The following is a 13,607-nucleotide window of genomic DNA, read 5'->3' as shown; positions in this document are numbered from 1 at the left end:
AATGGGTCGGTGCTAAACCACGTGTTAAATAGGTTTTTTGAGCTTTTTTCATTTTATTTTTAAATTCCGACCATACAGATGTGATCTATGAACTTGACTTTATAGGGAAGTGTTTGATTCGAACACATGGGTGGGTTTTTTTCTAAGATGGTGTTCGTTTTGGGGGGTTTTCTCAGATGGTGCACCGGAATACCGCCTTTCCGGTTTTTGGGTGGTGGTGGTGGTGGTTTTGTTTCAGGGTCTTCTGGGCACGGGCATCTGATAGGAAAACGGTGGCGATTGTGGTGGGAGCGGCGGCAGCATTGCTGTTTGTGTTCTTGTGGGTTTGGCTCATGAGATCCTTGAAGAAGCATGATGGTGAGTGGGATCAATGAGCTTGGTCTGCCTAACCCCTGCACCCCTGATTGATTACTCCAATATATATACATATATATATATATGGCTTTCTTTTTGCTTTGAGTAACAAGAGAAAATTTTTTAGTGTTTTTCTTATTTTTCTTCAGATTATTGAGATGGGGAAGAAGGAAGATGGAATTGCTTGGTTTTGAGGTCTGAATGTAGGAGTGTCAACGGGCGTGGTTTACCAGGACCTGACCTGAACCAATCCCTATAGCATCTGGGTAAAGTGATAAGTAATAAGACCCAAGTCTGGACCCAAAGGTCTGATTAATAGATGGACCCGGGTATAGCTTGTGAAATTTTATATCAGACCCAGGCTCAACCCAAGTTCCGGTTAAGACTCATAATTTTTTGATGTAAAAATGATAAAAAAAAATCTGGTTTTACCGAGTATGGACCGGGTCTGGATCATGCAGTTTTTATTGGGTCCAGGTATCATTTTTCTTATAGTGGACCTGATTAGACTCAGGTCCAGACCCAATACCATACCCAAAAATCAGGTCCAAGTCTGGTACCACTGGGTCCGAACCAAACCCAACCCATTGACATCCCTGTCTGCTTGTGGCATCTTAAGATGAGTTGTGCTGGTTGAGAGAGGTCACAGGGGAGGGAGAGAGGTCATGGGGAGGTTCTGGCCGGTAGGGAGGGTTGCCGGCCAAAGAGAGAGGGAGAGATAGAGCCTCTAGGGTGGGCTGCCAGGGAGGAAGAGAGGGAGAAAGAGCATCGAGGGGGAGGGAGATGGGGAGAGAAAGGGGCTATTCGGTATTGGTTAACTTAACACTTTAACAGAGGGTAACAGGAGGACTAATTTGCAATAGCGGCGCAAAAGCTGGGGATTAATTTGCAAAACCTGTTAAGGAGAGGACCAATTGGAAAATAGCATATAAGGTGGGGACCAATTTGCAAAAAACTCAAAGGTTTGATACCCGAGATTTACGTCCATGGCTCTAAAGGTGAAAGCAGCAGAAGCCCTGTTGGTGGTGGGCAAGGGCCAGGCCCAAGGGTTTTAACTTTTGACCACTTGGAGGTGAGCCATACATCAAGACACCAATCCCTCTTGAACCCCATCACTTGATCCAGGGTTTCTCGTTAAATATCGAGAAAAAAAAACTGACACTTTAAGTTTAAAGCAAGCAGTAGATTTTGATAAGACCTAACCTTTTCATGTCCTCATTTACATTCTCATAGTAACAGTCATTAAATTCCTCCTACTGAAAAGAAAAGGTTCTAATGAGACATAACAAGCACATTTTTTTCATGAGTAAAGCCCAACAGAGATTTTAATAGAACAGACACAGAATAGAGTGAGCCGTCTATAGGATGGCCACATCAAGGTAATCTCCAATCTGAAAATCAAAAGAAATAATTATGGTAAATAATACCAGATAAATAAAGAAACACCATATAGATGAACAGAAAAACTCAATGAATCACCTGAAACTTCAGTTCGGCCAAAGTCTTTCCATCATCCAAACGCCTCCCGTTTCCATAAGAATGTGTCATTCCAACCTTTGGGGGAAAATACAGCATACAATTATAAATATATATATTATGGGGGGGAAATATTTGCTATTAATGAAGGTAATGAACTAGTGAGCTAGAAATCATAGGTGCAGGTTGTATCAACTCAATCTAACTACATAGATGTGTTCAGCAAGGTTTGTTTGCTAAGGATCAAGCCTTGGGTCATGCTTTTCTGACATAACATTGTGATCTTCGGAGTTAATCTTTTGAGTTATGAAATTTTGGCACATTGTGGGCCGTTGATTTTTGGACCCCTTTAAAAACCTAATTACTTATCATAATCACATTATTCAAAAGAAGTTTCCAAATAAACAAACTATGTATATCGTATCCGTAACATTTGATCTACAAAAAATTGGAAATTTTTGAAGAAAAGAGTGATTTCTATTCATTAGTTCCTTCCCTTCATTAGTAGCAAATATTTACCCATTCTGAGGGCATTTGAATCACCGGACAAAAGCAGCCCAACAATTTGTGTCCAGTTTGAAATTCTAATCTATCTTATCTGGCAAGCTTTTGATGCACAGAGTGCAACCCGTTTTAGCTTTGCCTGAATTGTGACTCTTACATCCCAAAATCTGGGGACAGAATGGCCCCAGGGGAGCTGTTTTATCACTGCTCGGGGGCTTCACATCCATGCCAATGTGTTCGAAGGTTGGCAGAATAAAAGATATAATCTCAGATAAGTGAGTGATGGTTGAGCTCTAGGATTGATAATGTCCCTGACCTGAGTGACAACAAAGCGACCATGTTTATCAGGATATACAAATGCAAATGATAGCTTTGCATCCCTTCTCCTTGCAGCAGGAGCTACCTCTTTGACCTAAAACATGAAAATATTGAAGATCAATCAACACGGTGAAGTAACAAAATACATTTGAAAACAGACAATTAACTGTAACATACCAGATCAGTTAACTCCCGGAGTGTAGCATCTTTCCATGTATAGATCTGGACCTCATCTTTAGGCTCTTTACCTCTGACAGCAAAGTCTTCCCTAGTGTGAAGGCTCCCAATCTGTATAACCAACATGCTTATAGATTATAAAAAAAAGGAAGATCTACTAGGAATGCACAACAAAGCTATGAATATTGAAAAGTTTTATAAAAATGGCTGTATCCCTGAATCTGCAGCAGTATCCATGTGACATAATCCAAGAGCACGTTCCATAAACCAACTAGCATCAGTAGAACACCATACAGCATAAGTATGGAATAAAACTGATGAATGATGTCTGACAAGTTTAGACTGTTCACTCGAAAGCCCCTTTTTTTATGAAATTGAAAGCTCCTTCAAATTACAATCATCATGAAACATGCAAACTGTGGTTGCATATATGTGTGCAAACGTCTGCTTTTTCTGACAAAATAGAAAACATAATAAAAACAAGCTTGCTCTATTTTGATTCCTCAAACGTTTCAATAACCAATAATTCTTGTTGGCATCGGACACCTATAACTACACCTGCTTCCAAGTAACACAGCTTAATTTCTGCATTCTTTAATAAATTTGTACAAGTCCTTGCATCAAAATACTGCATCGCCATAATTAGGAGTCCTACATCATCACAGCAAGGCCCAAACCTTGGCTGCACTGCCTTCCAAGTAATGAAGCCATTATCTAAACAACACTTGAGCAAGACATGACCAACCTCAACTTGGAAAGCATGCAGCTAGGACAGTCAAGATTATCATTGTTCATGTGCAAATGTATGGGATAGTTTGCAACAACCCCCACCAGGGACATGTAATATATGTTTACATTTAAAACAATGACAGCTTTCTAAATGCATCCTTCGGTTGTCCATGTTCTGTACATCTCAATATTATATTATTTTATTCACTCAAGCCAATTGTGCTCTCAGAAACCATATTAAATTGACCAATCCTATGCATCCCGAGATATATTCTATGGAAACAATTTGCCACGAGGAGGAGCATTCATGGAAAAGCAGCAGCACAAATTGCATGGAAAAAATGTTTAACCCCTTATAACAAGTTGAGATTTAGTGGAAGCTAGAATGACGTCAAATAGAAGATGAGAATTATGAGCAAGCACGCTATCCATATAGAGGGGAAAGGAAGAAATAACACCTCCAAGAGTAAAATGTCAACCTTACAGAAAAACATATATGATGCACAGATATAGGAGAAACAAACATACCTTAGTAAAAACTCGAAGCAGCAGAGGACAAGTCTGCATGCAAAATACAGACAATAAAATGAATAAATGTATCCAGAAAAAATAATAATCTTAACATGTTTCATGTTTAATATTATCATTTACAAGGTCAAAATGAGACACATGGAAAGAGCTGATAAGAAGTGCATGAAATTACACATTTTCTTTTCTTGCAGAATGTTATTGACAATACAATCCTAATTATCAAATGAAATCGGCCAAAGGAAGCCTATAAATCTTCTGATCACGATATTGTATATCAAATCGCTGGTTAGTCACAGGAACAAATATAACATAGTTACAAAAAAATGATTTTCTGGCCTTATGGATAAGAACATAAGTTTCTAAAAAAAGGTAAAAGAAGTCCCGCCAAAATGTCATACATGATACAAGTAACACAAAAAGACAAATGAGGCACAAAGTTGGGCAACAATTAGAGTGAGAAAGATTCATCCCCAGCTAACACAAATATATCCAGGATTGATCCATCCTAGGCAATTTATGTTGACCAACTGAAGCCATGGACAGTCAAGTACTGATGCAAAGATCCACCTCTAAGAAAGTGGGTGAGGAAGATGAAGACTAGAGGAGACATTAGAGAAAAATGGCAGCTCACAAAATTTCTCTAGTGTGTAGTGTTAGAATCACGTCTGAAGGGGTATTTTTGGTATTTCCCATTTATGTATTTTGTTGCAATATGTTTCATACCTAAAGACTATTTTGTATTTTCTCCATGTAATTTCAACATGCTATATATACAAGAGGGACGTCTGAGCTAGGGTACGACCTCCAATTCATCTCCAAAGCTGTAGTGTCACGCAGGCCGAGGGACACTACAGCTTTCACATGGTATCAGAGGTCGAGGCGAATAACATCAAGTCGTGATTCATATTAATTTCTTCTTTGTTCTTTCCCATTCTAATCCGAATCTGGTCATGCTGAACCAGATCTCATTGTTTTCCTATTTCTTTTCTCAAAACCAAAATTTGGTCACGTCAGACCAGATTCTTCCCCATCGTTTCCTTATTCCTTTTTTCTAAACCCAATCTGGTCACGTCAGCGGTCAGACCAAGGTTGCCAGACTATGAAGCGGAAGCGGGAAACGATACGGGAAGCGGAAGCGAGAATTGATGAATTTTAAAATTCATAAGAAGCGGGAAGCAAGGAATAAAAAAAAGAAATATAAGAATTGAAAGAGAATCAAAATGAAACACAAATAAAAACTAAAATAAAAGTGACTAATATTAAATTTTATGATTTGTTAGTGTAAGAATTAAATTTTTAACAAAATCTAAAAATGATGACTACCAATTTAGAGAAAGCATATGGAAGTGAGTGAGAAGAGTGAGGGAAAACACATAAAAACATGAAAAGTTGAGTAAGAGAACATATAAGAAGAATAGATGAACTATGTGGAAAGCATAGGAGAAGTGTGGGGGATCGAGGTTCTCATCAAGTTTCGGAAGCGAGGAGTATCGCACTTCTGAAGCGAGTTTTCGGGAAGCGAGCTTCCCACCTATCTAAGAAGCTTCTAGTAACTCTGCGTCAAACGAGATTCTTCATTTTCTCTCATCTTATCATTTAACGTCAAAGCAGATCTAATCACATCAGATACGATTTGTTCTTCCTTATCTTCGATTCCTTCTCATTCATTTCAGTTTTTTTTTAAATCAAATTTGGTCACAGCAGACCAAATCTTGGTCTTTTCAATCTCAATATATCAAATCTGACCACATCAGATCAGATCTTGATTCCTTGTTATTCATTTTAAATTTGATCTCATTCAATTTCGTTTAATCCCCTTTGTTTTTTTTAAATCTGGAGTTTTTATTATGCATTGTTTGCTTCAGATCTGATCAAACTCCATCATCTCAACATGAAAAATCCCTCTCCTTTCTCTTTTCATGTTTTTCTTTAAACCCAACAAAAGATTTTGACCCAACAAGACCTTGTCTCGATTTTAGCCAAGATCAAGTAATCATCAAACTACACGCACCTTTCTGAATCCACAGGTGAAAAAAAAACCTGTGCAAACAGTTTCGATTTTTTGAGTTCTGATTTCATTCTTCGTGTTCATATTCTGAATTTATTTTTCAGTTTGGGTTATTATCTTACCTCGTTTCCAATGTCAAGTTCTCATTCTCTCACTTCCTCATTTCTCAACCAATTTGTCTCTGAAAAGTTTGATGAAACTAATTTCATAACCTGAAAAAAGTAGATTATTCCATTCATCTGCAGTCATGACTTGATGGGACACCTCGATGGATCCATGACTGCCCCCTTGGAATTTGTGTCCGTTACGAAGGAAAAATCAAAGGAAAAGAAGGTAGAGGGGTGAAAGTACGATGAAGAAGAAACGGAGAAGAAAAAAAATAAGAAGGTAAAAAAGAAAAGGAAAATAAGAAGAAGAAAAGGAGAGAAGAAAAAAGAAGTGTTTCGGGTGGAAAAAGAAAAAGAAAAAAAGAAAGATACAAAAAAAAGGCAACCATGCCCCTACAGCCTAGGTGGGAAAACAGAGCCCTACCGGCTAGACCCATAAGCCTAGGCGGTGGCCCTTCATAGCCTGACTAGGTGCCCTAGGTGGCACCAACTAAGGTCACTCCCCACTGGCAAGGTAATAAGAACAAGCTAAAATTATATTTGACTATCTTTTTCATCGCTCTTTGCACGGCCCAAAGTGTTCTTTGAACATATCCTTCAATGACAGGACCTTTTGCTTCATCTCACAAAGCTTTTGTATCGTGTTACGCAAACTCACTTTCATCTCGAACTTGTCCTCCTTCAAGTCATGTGTGTCAATTTTCATGCAACCCATGGGTGCTTCCATGGTTTTTCTCTAATCGCTTCTCGAACTATGTGACATCTCAATTGTTCAAGGGAGCTAAACATGCTCTAATACCAATGGATACAATCTCGAACAAGATTGCGAGAAAAATGTGTATGACAACTACTACTACCTATGATACACCAAGGGCACGTTCGGCTGCTCCTTTCAAAACATGATTTAGAATCACATGTGATTCAGAATCACATGGGCTTTAATGTGATTTTCAATCTCAAGCAAATTAGAAAGTGACTTTCATTTGCAAAGGCAAATGAGATTCACTTTCTCACAGCTTACCTTTTTATGTTCTACTGATTATACAAATGAGATTCACTTTCTCATTCAAATGAGAAAGTGAATCTCATGTGATCCAACCGAACATGCCCTAAGTAAGAAACTAATGGAAAATAAGCAATTAAAAATTCATAAATTAAAGAGAACAATAAAAAAAAATCAATCAACTAACCTTCATTGATAAGCTCTACAATAAGTATTTATTGAACAAATGAGAAAACCCTAATCTGGTATGGATCCGAGATGGATCCAAAACAATAACTAGAATCTAAATTTGATTAAAAATCCAAATAACAAGACTAAATCCAAACGGATCTGAATCACGATCTGCTTATGCACAATAGGTGCTTCCCTACTCCCTAACTCCCGCCTTCATTAGGCATTGGCTAATCCCCTAAGCATCATAAGTTCTTCAAAAAGGTCCTTATCATTTTATTAATGTGCCATGGAGACTTGCATGATTGCATCTTGAGGCATGGATGTAACAAAAACCATCTTAAAAAATGTTGTGATGCACCAATAGAAATCTCCTTTATTATCATATCACAAATGTAAATCAATAAGTCGAGCTCCATTCTTCTAATAATAACAGCCCAACCACAATCAATAACCAATTGGTTTTTTGAAACCTTATGACACTCCCACCACTTCACAGATAATTTTCTGTTGTTAACCCATGAGATAAGAACATCCTGGATTGTTAATCCAACACTTTAACCTTCGGGGCTTTCATCTAGTGCCATACAATCATTAAGAGCTAAACTGATAGCAAAAGAAAAATATCTGGTTGTCCATGACTTCAGCAGTCCATCACTTTCCACGGAAGTATTGACACCCCTTTCTGGAGGAGTAACTATCTTGACGGCCCTTTCTAGAGGGGTAACTAACATGTAAAATAAAAGCTATATATCACAGGACCAAACTTTGCGTAGGTATGGCAATCAGCTCATGGTAAAATTTCAGTGGACGAAGACTTTGGTACCCATACAAATGCTGACTACCACTCAAAATTCTTAGGTCATTCACATCCCCCAGGCTCGCTCAATTGAGCAGATGGCCAGATATAGATAAGTATCTGTAAGTGTATCTGAAACAATCTGATAACCGTGCTAGTAAACTCCATTAGTCACCCAGAGCAGGTGTTATTTACACGCATGCACGCACACGCACACAACAATTTGGTAGGACGGTGCCAATAAACTCCATTTAGCCACACAAACACACAAAACTATGAAACCTGGCTTACAAGATGAAGCAAAGACAAAGATAATGTAAACAATCTACATAAAAGGTTCAGAAGAAAAGAAACACACTGCTGAAGATGGTGAATGCAGAGTAGCGTAGCATGGGAGGAGGAGGATGTGAGTATAGGATTTACAGCCCTAATCTTCAAAGCCTTCTTCGTCACCTATAGCGCGGATATACCCAAGAAAAGGTTCGTATCTTTGAAAATATATTCGACAGAAGTATTGACACTGTAGATTTCCTTGATGTTTCAAGAACGGATAACTTCCTCATGATAATGAATGCACCGGAACAATATCGTTTGAATGCACCCGCTCATCCCAAAGCCTGGGATAACTTGGAGCTATTGCATTATAGAGCAAAACAAGAACCCAACTACTTTTTCTTTTCTCTGGATAAGTTGGGGAGTCCAAATACCCCCTTAATTCGTTGTACGGGGCCTGTGGGCATACCCACTAATAGGGCGTTTGCGTTCTGGATGCACCCACTTATCCAGAAAAGTGAAATAAACTGGAAATCACGTCCTGGTGGACAAAGAGAAGTTCCCAACTTATCCCATTTGGGTTTTCACCCAAACGCAAAGAGGGAAGAGAAAGAGGAAGACGGAAAAGAGGAAGAAGAAGGGTACCTTCTCGCGATCAATAGGCTCAAAGCGAGGGCGAGGGGGAGGTCCAGGTGGGCCCCGATGTTGAGGGGGAGGTGGGAGTGGCCTCGCTCCTCTACCTTGCCCGCCGTCCGCCATTGCCATATTGCCCACTCCTCTCTCTCTCTCTCCCTCTCTCCCGTGCATATTTTCTAGGCAGCCCTTCGGTTCCGTCCCGGTTTGAGCAATCAATTCGGGGGAAAAGGACAAGAGTCTCAGTTCCATTTCACGTGTTTGGGAGTTTCACATAAACTGTGGCCAAGATCCGGAATTTCGGCATGTTTCTGATAAAGCTCCGTGCTCGCATTACATGCAGGGTCGCCTTGGCAGCCACCCATCTTGGCATTTCTCGAGATGGGCATAGTGTCTATCTCGAGAAATGTTCAGATTGGATGGATGGTCAACAGCAGCGGTGCAGCGCCGCTACATAAAAAGTGACGTCTAAAGTTCCAAACGCTTGTTTAGGATGTGACACGAGCATAACTTGAGCTTAACATGAACAATTGGAATTACCAAACAGGGCTCTGCTACATCACCTGTTGGGACGTTTACAGTAAGAATAACACATTCGTCAGTTGTCTAAAATAATAAATATTGTTCACAAGTATCATTTTTTGAATGAATTTCTTTAGCATGTGAATTTTCTTAGTCTTCATCGTAAACGTTTTTTTAGCTGCCTCAGCCGACGTTTAATCTTGGATCTTTTAGTGCTGTTAAGGCGAATTAGGCCAGACACTATAAGAGCCCAAACTCAGCGGCAGGGAATGACTTGGGTTTTTTTTAATGAAAACTCAAACTTCAAAACCTTCGCGTATTAAAAATTTACAAATTTTGTATAAAATAAGTGTGAACGAAACTTTCTTTTAAACTCGAACCGACAAACATTGTAAATACTTAAATTATCTCACATAAAAAATATAATAACATCACATAAAAAATTACAAATTTTATTTTTAACTTGAACTAACAAAACTTACAAATACTTGAGTTACCTAGCATAAATAATTTATGAAATTCACATAAAATAAGTGCGAGAAAACTTTCTTTCAAATATCGCAAATACCTCAGTTACTATGCATAAAAAATTCTTAAATTCATATAAAAAATTTATAAATTTTTTTTTAAACTCGAATCGATAAACTGCACAAATACCTGAGTTACTTCGTATAAAAAATATAATAACACCATCTAAAAAATCTGCAAAATTTCTTTAAAACTCAAACCTCCAAACTCCTTAAATACCTGAGTTACTTCGCATAAAAAATTCAAAAATACACATAAAAATATACACTTTTTTTTTAACTCGAACCTCCAAACCTCACAAATAGTTGAGTTACTATGCATAAAAATTTTACTAAATTTGCAAAAATTATGTACGAGCGAACTTTCTTTTAAACCTTAACCTCCAAACATCGTAAATACTTGACTTATTTTGCATAAAAAAATATAGGCAATTCGCATAAAAAGTATATGAAAGATCTTTTAAACTCAAACGGACTCTTGGGCTCCTTCGTGTTATATAAATAGTAGCGGCCAAAATATCATATATTCTAGGGTTCGCATTCTAGCGCTATTTTCGCATAATCTAAGATTTTCTTTGTGGTCCCCAAAATAATCTAGCAACTATTTCTGGCATTTCGGCGTTATGGCGACTGAGAACCCTATATTCGTGAACTATATCATCATTTAACCATTATACTGTGAAATATGTGAACATCTTAAAACTTAGAGAGAGGGGGTCACACCCTCACAATCTTTGCCTTAACAGTAGCCAAAACACTGGTTTTTAGACATTGACCATAGAAAATACAAGCTAAAATTTCTACCACTCTATAAAAAGCAGTCGCAAACACTAACCAAAAAAATGGATGAAGGGGTTGTTGTCACAATGATGTCTCCTATTCCCGAAGAATCTAAGGACGGGAGGGTGGAGGGGACTCAGTGAAGGAGCATTTGTTTGAGTCATGCGCTCACTCGGATGTTGGAGATATAGTTAAGCCGCCTTCTCTCCTCGTTCAGAATGTAAATGATAGAAGAGTAGAGGATGAACCTCAGCAAGGGGAGGACCAAGTTGTAAAACAATTGTATGCTTCTCAACAAGGGTTGGAGGCAGTTGTGTAACTAGAGGGCATTTCTCAATAAGAGAAGAAGGCAACTCAGTAAGGGCTGGAGATATCGCAGCAAGGAATGGATGCTGAGAAGAAAGTGCAAGCTCTGAGGATTTTCTCGAATAGGGGAAGAAGGCCTGATGCTCCTGGACAGGAGCCACAAGTCAATGGCAGTTGCATGCACCACTTCTATTGGTTTAAAGCACGGTAGTAGTTCCAAGCTCTCCTAGAGGACATGAAGAAAATGCTTGATGGTATAAATTTCTGAAGTTTCTTCAAGATTTCACCATGGAAGATCAGTCACCCCCTCTTAGAGGTCGTGGTGAAATTTTAGGATCCAAAAACCAATACCTTTCAATTTTGAGATATAAAGATGACTATCACATTGAAGGACATGGCACAAATCACTAGATTGAAGTGTCACAGAGTGCTAGTGAGTTGTCAGCAGTAGAGAAATCACAAGCAGTTGACTACCATGGTTTTGAGAGCAACGGATGGTGCCTTCAAAGGAGAAAGGCTAAAGTTAGCATGATTGAGGAATTATCAAGACCCCACAGTGGCGAAGAGAATAAAGGACAAGCTATTGTATGTTGGAAGAAAGGCCGATAGTACCTACAAGAAGGATCTAAGAGCATTCTTGCTCTACTTCTTTGGTATATGCCTATTCGATGAGAGCAGTGGAAAGTCGATCTATAGTTTCTATATTAATCCGGTGGCAATCTTGGATCACGTTAATGAAGACACATGGGGGCAGTTGTGCTTGCACCCCTTTATGCCTCTTTGAATAGAGTGAAGGCTGAAAAAGTAAACTTGACTGTCATGTTGGTCTTGTTGAAGGTAGTTACTCCTTGATTGTACTTAAACTATTGATTTAAGCTAAAACATTAGTTATTTTGTTGCATTTTATATTTTTTTTGTAATTTACTGCGTTGTTATATGTTCATCCTTGTATGAATCCCTGTAGGTTTGGTTATGAGATCATATATCTATTGGAAAGCCCCTGAGAGGTCAGGTTGTTCATGAATTTTTATGTCTCGTAATATAGAGACAAAATATCAACGAAGATACACATCATCGAAGAAAGTCTCGTCATCATATGGGATGTGACCAGTACTTCGAGAAATTATAAAAGTTGACCAAGGCAGATGTAAGTATATTTTTTTGTCAAACATGCTTTTAAGTAATGCAATATAGGACTAACTATGAATGAAACTTCATTACGTGGATAAAGTGGTGCCCCTATGAAGATGCAGGTGAGGAGGAGGAGAACTGGGATATCATTGTCCAAGCAAAGGCTATGGTGATGAAGGACATTTGGTTGTACAATATGAATAAAGTGGAGTGTCAAATGACCAACTGAGTGGTCTGACAATTTTGTTATGTTCAGCAATGAATCGATTGCCCTAACACAGTTAGCAAAAAGTCTCAATGACAATCAAGGATAAGTCAAAGGATTACCCCACCCTATTTCAATTGGAACTTACAGACTTGTAAGATGATGGCCAAGACAGTTGCTTGTCTTCCATGGTAGTTGTCGGTGATGATGAAGACATAGCTTATCATCATGATGCAGGCAGTCCTTCCGAAAGGATAGTTGAGAAGGATGAGCAAGAGGAGTGTGGCCAAAAGCGCAGAAAAAATGCAAGTGGAGTAGGTACTCAGTTGGCTCTTGCACTGGCAGAGACTAGGCAACCGAAGGATATGTTTGTTGTAAAGGAGGCCAAAATCAGTGTGCTGAAGGAAACACTTGCTGCAATGTCTTTAGCCATTATACAATATCAAGTTGCGATCATAGAAAACTATGGTAATGTGAATGAGCAACTACAAGCACAACTGAGGGATCTAGGGCAATGATTTCTATTTTTGAGTGTTTTGTAAATCATTGAAATGATGTTGTAAATACTTGAGTTATCTCTCATAAAAAATGTAATAACTTCACAAAAAAATATGCGATTTTTTTTTTAACTTGAACAGACAAACCTCGTAAATACTTAGTTACATTACATAAACAATTTATGAAATTCACAAAAAATAAGTACGCTAGAACTTTCTTTTAAACTCTCGAACCTCCAAACATTGCAAATACATGAGTTACTTTGTATAAAAAATTTCTAAATTGGTATAAAAAATTGTGAAAAATTCTTTTAGACTTGAAGTGACAAATTGTGTAAATAGCTGAGTTATTTTGAATAAAAAATATAATAACGTCGCATAAAAATCTGGAAAAAAAAAATCAAACTCGAACCTCCAAATTATGCAAATACATGAGTTACTTCACACAAAAATGTAATAACTTTGCATAAAAAAATTATGAAACTTTTTTTAAACTCGAACCAACAAACCTCACAAATACTTAAGTTACCTCGCATAAAAAAATTATTAAGTTCAC

At 38.1% G+C, this 13,607-nt stretch overlaps 1 protein-coding gene across 1 annotated transcript; it reads right to left on the bottom strand.

Moving 5' to 3' along the window:
* Positions 1–1,540: 1,540 nt before the first annotated feature.
* On the bottom strand, positions 1,541–9,252 carry LOC149836043 (histone deacetylase complex subunit SAP18-like). The gene is made up of 6 exons (XM_090008949.1): positions 9,096–9,252; positions 4,087–4,119; positions 2,830–2,940; positions 2,651–2,746; positions 1,834–1,908; positions 1,541–1,745 (listed from the first exon to the last, which is right to left on the bottom strand). Exons 1-6 carry the CDS (start codon positions 9,213–9,215, stop codon positions 1,713–1,715), a joined length of 468 nt encoding a protein of 155 aa, XP_089865075.1. The 5' UTR covers positions 9,216–9,252; the 3' UTR covers positions 1,541–1,712.
* Between the last annotated feature and the right edge of the window lie 4,355 nt (positions 9,253–13,607).

This window comes from Nuphar pumila, chromosome 6 (assembly GCF_984573655.1).
Source record: "Nuphar pumila chromosome 6, dmNupPumi1.hap1.1, whole genome shotgun sequence".
Classification (NCBI taxonomy): Eukaryota; Viridiplantae; Streptophyta; class Magnoliopsida; order Nymphaeales; family Nymphaeaceae; genus Nuphar; species Nuphar pumila.
Note: the sequence above shows the minus strand (reverse complement) of the source record. Positions and strands in the feature narration are given on the sequence as shown.

Bases quoted from the DNA above. Each gene is read 5' to 3' on its own strand.
- LOC149836043 (XM_090008949.1), bottom strand. From the start codon at position 9,215: ATGGCAATGGCGGACGGCGGGCAAGGTAGAGGAGCGAGGCCACTCCCA. The intron at 2,941-4,086 runs GTATGTTTGTTT...TTGGTTATACAG, and splicing joins TGCTTCGAGTTTTTACTAAG to ATTGGGAGCCTTCACACTAG. The intron at 1,909-2,650 runs GTCAGGGACATT...TTTCCCCCAAAG, and splicing joins GTCGCTTTGTTGTCACTCAG to GTTGGAATGACACATTCTTA.